Raw genomic sequence first — 11,145 nt, 5'->3', positions numbered from 1 at the left:
TTTCCCGTCAATCAGCATTAACGCTACGGTGTAGAAATTGCAGAACGCCGTCTGAGTTATACCCAATGGATTTTTTTCCTCTTCACAGTATTAAGTGAGAATGTTGCTGAGTCGTCAAACATATGATCAAAATGAAAAATATAAACATGGTTGATATGTTTTCGATGTCCATAAGCTCCTTGTAGTCCGTCTAGATTCCATTTGAAGAAGTTGCTAGTTTGGCTAATAACTGATGCACAACATGGATTTGTAAAAGTGCCATCCTCATCTTTGGCTACGACTAATGTCCTTGAATTAATGAAACAAATACTGGCAGTATTTGCTAAAGAATTCGTTATTGCTTGACCGTAAGGAACTGTGCTGCATTCGTGAACATTTTTATATGGACATATCTACCTACTTGTCTCTATGTTTTTTTTCGATAGAACTTATTCTGGGCTATTACTATCGTATGTATTCCTCATGTATGACAAAACTTGAAATTATGTGTCATTTATACGCTAACATTTTTTCTACACCTCATTTTTACGATTATGATTTTTGGTTTATGCATTCTCTTTAGCTCGAAGCTCTTCTATAATCCTGGCTTAGTACCTTTAATAACCTTTTTTGAATTAGTTACTACAAAGCTTATCGTTTGTTTAAATTATTTAATTAAGCGATTTTTTGGGCCGCCTATGGTAGGGGCCAAGTTCTTTACAAAATAGTGATATAAAAAATCGAGCAGCAGGCCAAAATCTGATCCAAACTGGGGCACCCACCCCCCTAAAAAAAATCCAACCTCGATGAATCCCTAGTTGAGCAATGTTCTTCTAAGTAAATAAACAGATTGAAAACAGTTAGTTTAAACGTTAGCCGCAGAACAATCCTCGAGTTGATAATACAAACACAACGCGATAATCTATTATATATAACAGGAAAATTATACATAAAACACCGCTTAGCAGAACACCACTAGGGGGGGGGGTTACATTATTTTGATATTATCTAAAAACTTACGTTATCACAAGTTTCCATTAAAAGATTAACGAGACAAAGAGCGAGCCAAAACTGAGAAACCGTCGATTGAACTGCAAAATTTTTATGCCATGGTTGGTTGCCGCCATAAGAAAATTTTTTAAAACGGCCTACTACGTCATACTCTGATACCTTTATGCTCCCCTCCATCCCCTTACAATCATATCAAGATGGCGACCTTAGAAGACAAAGCGATCTGGGATGACGGAGAGGTTTGTCTAAGATTTGTTCAGTCTTTGTCGTATTATTACATGATTTTTAAGTGAGCATTTTATTTTCCACTTGAAGAAGTTATTTAAACTGTACATTTTACGCAGGAAATCGATGTTGAGCTACAACGCATGTCAACTGATGAAATATCAAGTCGAACGAGACTACTGGACAACGACATAAAAGTACGGTAGAATTTTTTTGACCATCCACATATTACGCTATGCACTTAAAACGACATTTAATCTTGTAGGCTGTACGTTATAGATCAGCAAATCTGATGATGCTTTTGATTTTATCATAAGTTATTGTACTTATTGACGTTGTAAATAATGAAATTCACGTTTTCGAGGTTTAAATCACAGCAACTGAATTTTTTCACTGTATTAATGTAACTTTTGCATGTTATTGAAGCTTTGTTTGCTTTTCTTGAAGTAATTGTGGGAGACTCTTTTAAATCTTTTATGGCAATTTCTCTCATTTTCCAATCACCTGCCAATGGGATTGAAATAATCATTTATTTGAAACAATTTGGAGCTTCTGTTCGGCTAATTTTCATGCGTCAATTTGAAAAAAATGTCATATTTATGTGTGATGCAACTCTATGCTTATTTTGTGGGTTTGGTACAGTGGGTACAACCCATTGAATGTGAAAAAAGTTAGTTTTGAAAAAATATTTATTCTTATGAGAATTAAAAATTACTGAGTTTAGGTTTAAGATACAGTATACATAGCAAGTTTTATTTTTGCACATTTCATGTGTTAAGCTTAACTTTTGTTGCAATAACTTTTTTTGCTATAATGTGTGTTTGATTTTGTTATTTTGTGATAAAGATTTTGGATTTACCAATTTGAAAGTTTGTTATGCAACATGAACCTTAACAACGTACACTTGCTCCCAAGAGAAATTGTGAGTTTTTGTTTTCCAAAAGTCTCAGTTGAGGGAAACTTTGCTAAAGATTCGAGGAAAAACAACATTGACTAATTTCCCCAGGGAGTGTACACTAAGCATTTTGTTGTATAAGAACAAAGATCAAAGATTTTAACAGACTTGCAATAAAATCAAAATCTTTTGGTGAGATTCGTCTTAGGAAATTTCATTTTAAAATGTTATAAGGATAACCATAGCATTTTCAGTCGACTTTTGAGTGTTGTCTGAATTCTGTTACTTGTTGAATTTCATTGCTTAATAAGCTCAAGAAATGTTTTTTCTAGTGTTTGACTATATAGCTGTTTTATTTGTTATGATATTAAAATGAGCGGGCAACAATTTTTCACTTATTTCCCTAGCAGGAGACATTGCATTTATTTTAAGTCATGTGACTACAAATGAACCAATCACTTTCAATGTACACAGCACCCATGTAACTTTACATTTTGTTGTTTTTTCAGATCATGAAAAGCGAGATAATGCGTGTTAGCCATGAGCAACAAGCAATGAAGGATAAAATAAAGGTTTCAAGCCATACCCTCAAAAAATGATCAAATAATTAACACAGATTTACCACCATTGTAATCATTTTACAGGAGAACTCAGAAAAGATAAAAGTGAACAAAACTTTGCCATACTTGGTCTCGAATGTGATTGAGGTGAATTAGATCAACATGCCTCTATGTTTGTTGTGGTTTTAGTTAGTTTGAGAACCCCAGCACAGGTTTGTTTGAAATGAAACGAGACATCATTTATTTTTAATTATCAAGAAAATGTGTATGATTTTTCAAATGAAGACTTGATTTCACTTAGAATCTAGAAAATTGCCTGATTAAATGCTTTCTTAAAATTTACATAAGATTTTGAGTTGACAATTTTTTTCACTTTATGGTCTATTTGAGGCTTGATGATGCAATAGTAAAAACTCCCCTCCCTGACAATCTAGTCTCTCGTATTTGTATGAAATAGTCCATAAAATCTCATCTTTGCTATTTGTTTAGTTGTTGGAGGTTGATCCACAGGAGCAAGTATGTGGAGAGTTTGTAGAAAAGGGAGAGGTTGTATGTTAATTGTTAAAGGTGTTTTTTCATTTCAGGCAGAGGAAGAAGGTGCAAATGTCGATTTGGATTCTCAGCGAAAAGGAAAATGTGCAGTGATAAAGACATCAACTAGACAAGTACTATGATAAACTGCTTTTTATCTGTTTGCTTCTCTTTAATTTTGAGGGCTCTTTTTGCTTCTTTAGACATACTTTTTGCCAGTCATTGGCTTAGTGGATCCTGAAGAATTAAAACCTGGAGACCTAATTGTATGTCATCTTTTATTATAAAATAAACACATTAAAACGCGTGCGCTGATTGTTCTAGATCTGTGTTTGCATTTGCTTGTGCAAAACGATCTGAGCACAACAAATCCAATCATTCAATCAATCAAAGAGAATTTGCAAATCAATCATGAACACTCGTTAGAAGAATATTAAAACATTTTATTTGTTTCGCATTATTGTTATTTTATAAAAGAAATAAAAGACGTTTTTCGTCTTTGCACAGGCCTATGCAAACCTCGGAGACGTTTGCGAGAGCTCTCGAGCAGGTGCAACCCTCGACCTTCGGTCTCGGACTTGCACTGATCTATTCTCGAGTTCTCCCAAAGGTCTCCTCAGTTTGCATAAGCCTGTGCAAACAGTAAACATGTTTTATTTTTTAAATATTATCCCAGTATGAGTTAGTACGGAGTGTTTTATCACCTTCCTGTAGCTCAATAAATGTCCAAAAAGGTGGCATCAGCCTGGGTCATTTCTTTCATCGTTGTAGCCGCTAACCAAACATTCATGTAGGCTCAATAAATGTCCAAAAAGGTGGCATCAGCCTGGGTCATTTCTTTCATCGTTGTAGCCGCTAACCAAACATTCATGTTGGCTCAAATTTTGCTGTTTTCCAACTTTGTTCAATCATCATCAAGTCTGTCGTGTGCACTTCAATATTTTTTTATCAAAAAACGAAAACTCTTAGGTTTTCAGCAACAATTGCCTTTGTATTACAAGCTTTCACGAACTAGTCAAAAGGAATTCATTGTAGATATTTTGACATATTGCTAAAATTAGTCAAATATCAGCTTTTCAATCAATAAAAAACACAAAATAGGCACTTTTAATACTATATATTTTACACATACATTCTATCAGCAAGAGGCATTTATTTGTTTAAAGAACACGAGAGGGAAAATCTGGAATGTCGCCTAATTCTCCCCAGGATTTGCATCCTCAAAAGAAAATAAGAGATAGTGGCTGTCGGAGACTTGACATTTTTCAACATGAAAAAAATCTTTCGCCCACAGTGGTAGCAAAGCTGAAACCGGCCTTTTTGGATGCACGATTGCTTAAAAAGCCCTCCAGATATTTCTTTCTTGATAATTTGATAATCTAAATATATATTTACCATGTAATGACGATGAACTATTAACTAACTCATTTCTGTCACACTGTTGCATTGTGGTCATGTAGGGTGTCAATAAAGACTCGTACCTCATCCTTGAGAAGTTGCCAACAGAATATGATTCACGAGTGAAGGCGATGGAGCTTGATGAAAGACCAACAGAACAGTATAGTGACATTGGGGGACTTGACACACAAATACAAGAGGTAGTGGGGACTGGGGACGAAGGATGTTTGTTATAGTGATATTGGAGGACTTGACCGTTGACCTGACACACGTGCAAAAGAGACTGGGGATGAAGTATGTTTGTTATTGAATACGCACTCGCGAGTCTCCTGATCAATCGTATTTTTATATTACTGTCTTGCAAAAAGCTGTCTTGTTTGCATCGTGTGTAGTCAATGGTCTAGTCCTCCATTATCACTATAACGTAGCGCGCAACGAACGTTCTAACTTTTCAACCTACTACATGCATGGAAAAGTATTGTGAATTTAACTTCAGCCAATACGATATAAAGTGAATAACTTCAGTCAGATGATTAAGTCGAACATTCATGTACGTAGACTAAAGATGAATGTAGATGTAGATCGTCCAGGTTGGTATAGTCCTGAGAAGGACTGTTTTTGTTATTGTTGACTATATAGTGATATATAGTGACTATATAGTCAACAACAAAAAAAACAGTCCTTCTCAGGACTATACCAATCTGGACGATCTACATTTACAAACATGTAACGATACTCCCGGGCTCAAACCATTTACTTTATTACTAAAGATGAACTCGTCTAACTTTTTTATTGTTATAGCTCATCGAAGCTTGTGTTCTTCCTCTAACCCACAAAGATCGTTTTGAAAACTTAGGAATTAAACCGCCTAAAGGTAAATGACGTCATCTTTCAGTCGACATTGATAAGCGACCTCGTAATGGTTGTCAAGCGGTTTTGTCCCTGTTTCATTGTCAGGTGTTTTACTTTACGGACCACCCGGTACTGGTAAGACTTTGATGGCAAGAGCGTGTGCTGCACAAACCAAGGTATGTCATGTCTTCGCTATTCTATTAATGGAGAACTCGTGAAGTATTTGGGGGGGGGCTGGTATTATGGCGACATATTTTATCGATATTATATCGCATTAAATTCGGTATATACATTTTTTTCATCTTTTATGTATTGTAGTCAACATTTTTGAAGCTTGCTGGACCTCAACTGGTGCAGGTATGTACATGTATATTTTGATGAATGAATGATACGTGATCACTCCTCCCTCCCCCCCCTCTGTTTCCGCCATATTCGATATCTTTCAAATACGTAAAGCTGTTTTTTTTCGTTCCGATTATATTTTTGTTTTGTATACCTCCTAGATCAATTACGTAGTTCCTTGTGTATAGGAAAGCAGCGTAGAACATGTGTATTCATATGGTCCAATTTACAAATAACTAACCATGAACGAAAAAAGCTTTTCGTGGTCTAAAAGAAAAATAAATTTTAATTTTAAGGACTCGACAACTAAGGACTAATGTTAACGATTCAATGACGTTTCCTTTTATGATTTATTCTTGCATATCAAACATTTTCATTTTCCATAAAAGAATTTTTGCCGACCTCGATAATTCATGATTTAGATGTTTATTGGTGACGGAGCGAAGCTTGTCCGTGACGCATTTGCCTTGGCGAAAGAAAAAGCGCCCGCGATCATTTTTATTGATGAACTAGATGCTATCGGAACGAAGAGATTTGATAGCGAGAAAGCTGGTGATAGAGAGGTACATATGTTCACAGAGGTAGAGTAGAGGGTCATCTGTCATGGAGATACAGCATTTCCTCTCCCAAATGGAAGTGTGTTTACCATTTCACCTGACATTAGCTTATCAAAAGCTGAAACAAGTGGATCTCTGTTCAATCAAACGCGTTGTGTACAATTTTATTGCATCTTGTTCATTCTAGTGCATGAAATACGTTACAGCAGTTTCACGCGATTCGTGACCCCTATCCGTATTCTATAATGAAAATACTGAGTGTAATCGAAGTTTGTTTTATGTCGGATTAAGGTTCAAAGAACTATGTTGGAGTTGCTAAATCAAATGGATGGCTTCAGTTCTCAGTTGGATATAAAGGTGATTCGGGAGGACAAATTTTTTCCAAACTGTAAAAAATTCTTTACCATTGTCCCATTCGTCTATCTCAGGTTATCGCTGCAACGAATCGTGTTGATATTCTTGATCCAGCTCTATTGAGATCAGGTAAAGCAGGCGATAACATTCTTGACTGCCACGCACCACCTAAGTTTGATCGTTCAAATACCACTTTCAAATTAATTTTTCGGTATTTCTCAATGTCGACGCCATCGTATCAATTCGCTCGGGGTTGATGAATGACGATGAAAAGTATTTGCAATCGAGATAAGTCTCTCGATGATCCCTCTCAAATTGTGCGTTTCTAGCCACGCGTGCTCCAATCTATCAAAACACAACGCAGTCTTTTTCTTGGTCTCACGTGCCTAATTTTATGACAAAATTCGCAGTGTTAGAATACTTAAGTTTTGAGAACTTTCTGTATCGTTTGAGTACTTTGAATGAAAACAGTTGAAGCGTTTTGATGCAGTTCTGGAGCCCCTCGTTATAGCCTGGTAACTAATACATAGAGCAGTGGTCAGCGAATATTACCAAGTGCTCTCACTTGCCTATAGAACGGCATTCGCCTTGAGTGATTCTTATATAGATTTCCCAACATCATGTCTTGGCTGCATGGTCATTTGAAAATCCTGTCTCATCCATCACCATCTCTTGTTTCAGGTCGTTTTGATCGTAAAATCGAGTTTCCACATCCCAATGAAGAAGCTAGAGCTAGAATTTTACAAATTCATTCAAGGAAAATGAACGTGAGGTATTCCTTTCATGAATGATGAGCACTATCTTTATTTTGAGAGGGCGATTTGTGCGAATATTTATGTATTTGTTATAGCATTATAGATAAAATGATGTGCATATAGAATTCACCGCACTTTTCCCATTTTTTCGAGACTTTTTCAACCGTTTCTAAGTTCCTGCGTGCGACTCTTGTATAGAGTGTTTTTGCCTCAAATCGTCAGCCGCGATCTCTTGTGGAATGACGATCTGCGAACTCAGAAACATCAAACATTGATCGGATGTTGTCCTATCTAGTGAACTATTTTGTCACGTTCTCGTATCATTAGCCGGATCTTGTGCCTCTTCTTCTCTTGTATTTATTATGCGTGCATATTCACAATTCGCTCTGTTAAGTTTTTTTTTTCGTTCATTTTCAGCTCTGATGTGAACTATGAGGAATTGTCACGATGCACAGATGATTTCAATGGCGCACAATGCAAAGCTGTTTGCGTTGAAGCGGTGAGATGCGAATGCATGTCTCTCGCCTTCGTATTTGCTGAGTGTTTCTTGACTAAAACCAAAGTCTTTTTGTATTGTTGTACGCATTCTGTTGATTATTTTACTGTTCGAGGCGAAATTCCCGCAAGTAGCCTCAAAGACATCTGTTTCCTTTCTCTATTGCAGGGAATGATCGCTTTGAGACGAGGAGCCGTCGAGGTTGGCCATGAAGATTATATGGATGGTAAGAATTGCTAAAAATATCTTTAAAAGCGTAATATCTCAAGCGGTAGTAATTGTTACATCGAACACGCATTGTTACTGAAGTCTTGATTGTAGTTAATTGCCATTTTCTATATCAACAAAATACAATGACATCATTGGCGTCATGGTTTGCTCTAAAGCAACTAAATCAAAGATGCATTTTCCATTTTTAGGCATACTGGAAGTCCAAGCAAAGAAGAAAGCAAATTTGGCGTATTACGCCTAGAGGAAGAGCAGATGGTAAAGTGATGTTTAGGAATTTGTTTGCAATATAAATATCGTGAAGCATTTACGAGGACGTCTTTGACAACTTAAGCGTTGATTGTTTGAAACGCTTTTGTTTACAGAGTATTTCGCGAACTACTATTTTGTATTAATGAGGAACAATAACTTTGTTTGCGACACACGAAAAACGTAAAATGTGACGCTGGAGAATTTTACCAAAATCGTCTCTTTATTTGAATTTTTCATTCGAGTATAATATATACATACTTTCTCACCTTTCATACAACGAAAGTTACTTCAAACTCATAAAAACTGAGCATTAATAGATTTTCCCAACAGAATGCTAACATGTGCATGGCCATCTTCAGTCATTGTATAAGCACCATACGTCACTTAGGGAGTGCAAGGTATTTCTTGTCTGGATACAAAGATTGATGTTGATTTCTCAGTTAGAATCTTAACTTACTGTCCGCCCTTTTACTCTATCGGGGGGAGAGTGTTTTCCGGAATGGTTTTAGTTGAATGGCGAATCAATGACGTGAGATGACCTTTAGTATGTTAGCTTTCTGTGTTTATACGCTCTCCTAAAATCAAGAGAAACATACGTAACATAAACAAAGTCTGATTTTTATAATCGGCTCTAAGGTGCAATGAATTGCTGTAAATCTTCAAACCAGCGGTCGTCGTCCTGAAGTTCATTGAGAACATCATCAAGTGAGACCGCCGCCGTATCTGATTGTGTTGTCGTATTTTTAAGACACGAGGAATTTTGGTGGACGACGACAGTGCAATCAGTTTGTGTTGTTGACTTAATGCAACTGTGATTTTTCATGAGGTTTTGGAGTTCAGCGATCTCCTTTTTCAATTTAATGATCTCCTTTTGCAATCCTTGATTTTTTTGATCGTAGTTCTCTATTTTCTACGCGAAAAAAGATTCCGGTCAAAATCGTTGTGTCGACACTCGTTTACATTGAGTGTAATTCGATGAAGATAATGTGTGACTTCTATCGCTTACCTCTCGGTACTTTTGCATCACTTTTCGTTTCTTTAAGCGGCATTTCTTCGCCGCTTCACGGTTCTTTTCCCGTCGTACTCGCATATCTTCGGGGATTTCACCTTGTAAAGGCTATAATATCGTAAAGAAAACCAAGTTTCACAATGCTTTGTTAGCTTGCGAAAATTAGCCGCCATCAATTTTCAAAATCCGTTTACCTTACGTCTTTTTTTCGGCACAATTCTAAAATTATCGATGACCGGCATAAATTGTCCTTTTTTTATTCTTTTAACTCGTATAGCTTGCTGTAGTAAATCCTTACACGGTCTTGGCTTCGTTGTCGCCTGTCAATATGGATAACATAAATATCTCTAATTGTATATTCAACTTCTTTCAATCAAAATATTTCCTTCCATTCATTTTCTACTTCTAAAATAGTTCATAGTGCTAAGTACTACTAACCCAGTTCGATAAATAACTCATTCCACCCACTCTCAAACACTGGCTTTCGTGTATTGGCAGCACAGAGTTGCAATCCAAGTGAAAGCCGTTGCAATTTTCTGGTGATGAGCTACAGTTAAAGTTCAGAGCGTTGTTTCCATTTGGCAGAAAGTCGTAATTCAACTGGGACTGCGCTTCGAAGGTTTCCATCATTCTGTCGGTATCCTCGTACGGTAGTATTCGCTATCTGCTCTCTTCGCTGTCGTTGGCATTTAACTAAAGTGGTGTCGAGTTGTATCAACTTATAAACAAAAACTTTTTGGACTTTCCCAAAAATACTCTTCCAGGAAAACCGATAACGATCAACGTATTCGCCGGATGCTTTAATTGCCGCCGCTACTAGCTTAGAAAGAAATGTTACGCGTGTAAAACATATGTCGCTCAAAGAATTCTTTGTTTTTGTTGTAAATTGAAATTTTACTTATAGCTAAATCATCGCGGCAGGATTGTCGTTGCAGAACCGGAGTATTTTGTTGGAGTAATTGAGCGAGTTTGGTACATTTGCATTTTGTTGATTTTCACTTCCGACTTCCACTTCAGGGGTTTGTCGAATTGCAAGATACTATTTATAAATCCCCTAATTACGTAATGCTATAGTTCGGTTCGAAATAAATTCATTATTATCAAACGAAGATGAATTACAAGAATTGAGCCCTAGTCTCTAGAAACCCATTTACTTTCTAATCCTACGTTCCTGCCCCTACTTGAACGTTTTATAGTTAGAAGTTTTCTACGAATTGTTCGGTTTATGCAATTGAGTTATAAATCTACGTAGTTTTGAGATACATGAAATATTTTTGGAGCTGCAGAAAACTCTTGGAGTTGTGGTTAAGTAGGACCTTAAGAACACGTGTAGCGATGTAAGCTGATTACGGTAAGTCTGTTTCGATGTTGTCGATAAGGATTTATCATCACCCGCATTCACCCCATACGAAATATATTTTAGGTATGTCGTAAGCCTTGAATGCCATGGCGGCGTTAATCCGGACGCTGATCATCACGAAATTCTGTACTATTCGAATTTTCGAAATGAACTGTTTTAAGGCATTCATATTATGCATTGGTTTGTGCTTGTTAAACACGAAATGCAGCGAAAAACCTCTAATAAAAATTTAATGCCAAAGAGACGAATACAAGCAAAATACCTGTTACTTTAAGATGAATACAGAAATTCTCATAACCCTATTTCCCACGTTAATTGGTTAATATGTAAAAAGACTTTTA

At 36.5% G+C, this 11,145-nt stretch overlaps 2 protein-coding genes across 2 annotated transcripts; one reads left to right on the top strand and one right to left on the bottom strand.

The window, feature by feature from the left end:
- The first annotated feature begins 1,171 nt into the window (after positions 1-1,171).
- LOC124452537 (26S proteasome regulatory subunit 6A-B) lies at positions 1,172-8,707 on the top strand. Its single transcript, XM_047003097.1, has 18 exons — positions 1,172-1,229; positions 1,335-1,412; positions 2,620-2,682; positions 2,755-2,817; positions 3,160-3,186; positions 3,255-3,335; positions 3,405-3,467; positions 4,662-4,799; positions 5,401-5,473; positions 5,557-5,627; positions 5,770-5,808; positions 6,216-6,356; positions 6,642-6,707; positions 6,779-6,833; positions 7,386-7,476; positions 7,877-7,958; positions 8,124-8,181; positions 8,375-8,707. Exons 1-18 carry the CDS (start codon positions 1,188-1,190, stop codon positions 8,425-8,427), a joined length of 1,284 nt encoding a protein of 427 aa, XP_046859053.1. The 5' UTR covers positions 1,172-1,187; the 3' UTR covers positions 8,428-8,707.
- LOC124452538 lies at positions 8,637-10,828 on the bottom strand. The gene is made up of 4 exons (XM_047003098.1): positions 9,883-10,828; positions 9,639-9,764; positions 9,442-9,552; positions 8,637-9,345 (listed from the first exon to the last, which is right to left on the bottom strand). The coding sequence occupies exons 1-4, from the start codon at positions 10,072-10,074 to the stop codon at positions 9,067-9,069; spliced, it is 708 nt and encodes a 235-aa protein (XP_046859054.1). The 5' UTR covers positions 10,075-10,828; the 3' UTR covers positions 8,637-9,066.
- Positions 10,829-11,145: the final 317 nt, after the last annotated feature.

This window comes from Xenia sp. Carnegie-2017, unplaced genomic scaffold, assembly GCF_021976095.1.
Source record: "Xenia sp. Carnegie-2017 unplaced genomic scaffold, XeniaSp_v1 HiC_scaffold_25, whole genome shotgun sequence".
NCBI lineage: Eukaryota > Metazoa > Cnidaria > Anthozoa > Malacalcyonacea > Xeniidae > Xenia > Xenia sp. Carnegie-2017.
This window is presented reverse-complemented; position numbering and strand designations above follow the sequence as displayed.

What these genes read in the sequence shown, in the direction of transcription:
- LOC124452538 (XM_047003098.1), bottom strand. Translation starts at nt 10,074, where the DNA reads ATGATGGAAACCTTCGAAGCGCAGTCCCAGTTGAATTACGACTTTCTG. An exon ending in TGAGTTATTTATCGAACTGG is followed by an intron (nt 9,765 to 9,882) that starts GTTAGTAGTACT and finishes CCATATTGACAG; the next exon opens with GCGACAACGAAGCCAAGACC. An exon ending in TGCCGAAAAAAAGACGTAAG is followed by an intron (nt 9,553 to 9,638) that starts GTAAACGGATTT and finishes ACGATATTATAG; the next exon opens with CCTTTACAAGGTGAAATCCC.
- LOC124452537 (XM_047003097.1), top strand. Translation starts at nt 1,188, where the DNA reads ATGGCGACCTTAGAAGACAAAGCGATCTGGGATGACGGAGAG. An exon ending in AGGTTGATCCACAGGAGCAA is followed by an intron (nt 3,187 to 3,254) that starts GTATGTGGAGAG and finishes TTTTCATTTCAG; the next exon opens with GCAGAGGAAGAAGGTGCAAA. An exon ending in AGAAAGCTGGTGATAGAGAG is followed by an intron (nt 6,357 to 6,641) that starts GTACATATGTTC and finishes TGTCGGATTAAG; the next exon opens with GTTCAAAGAACTATGTTGGA.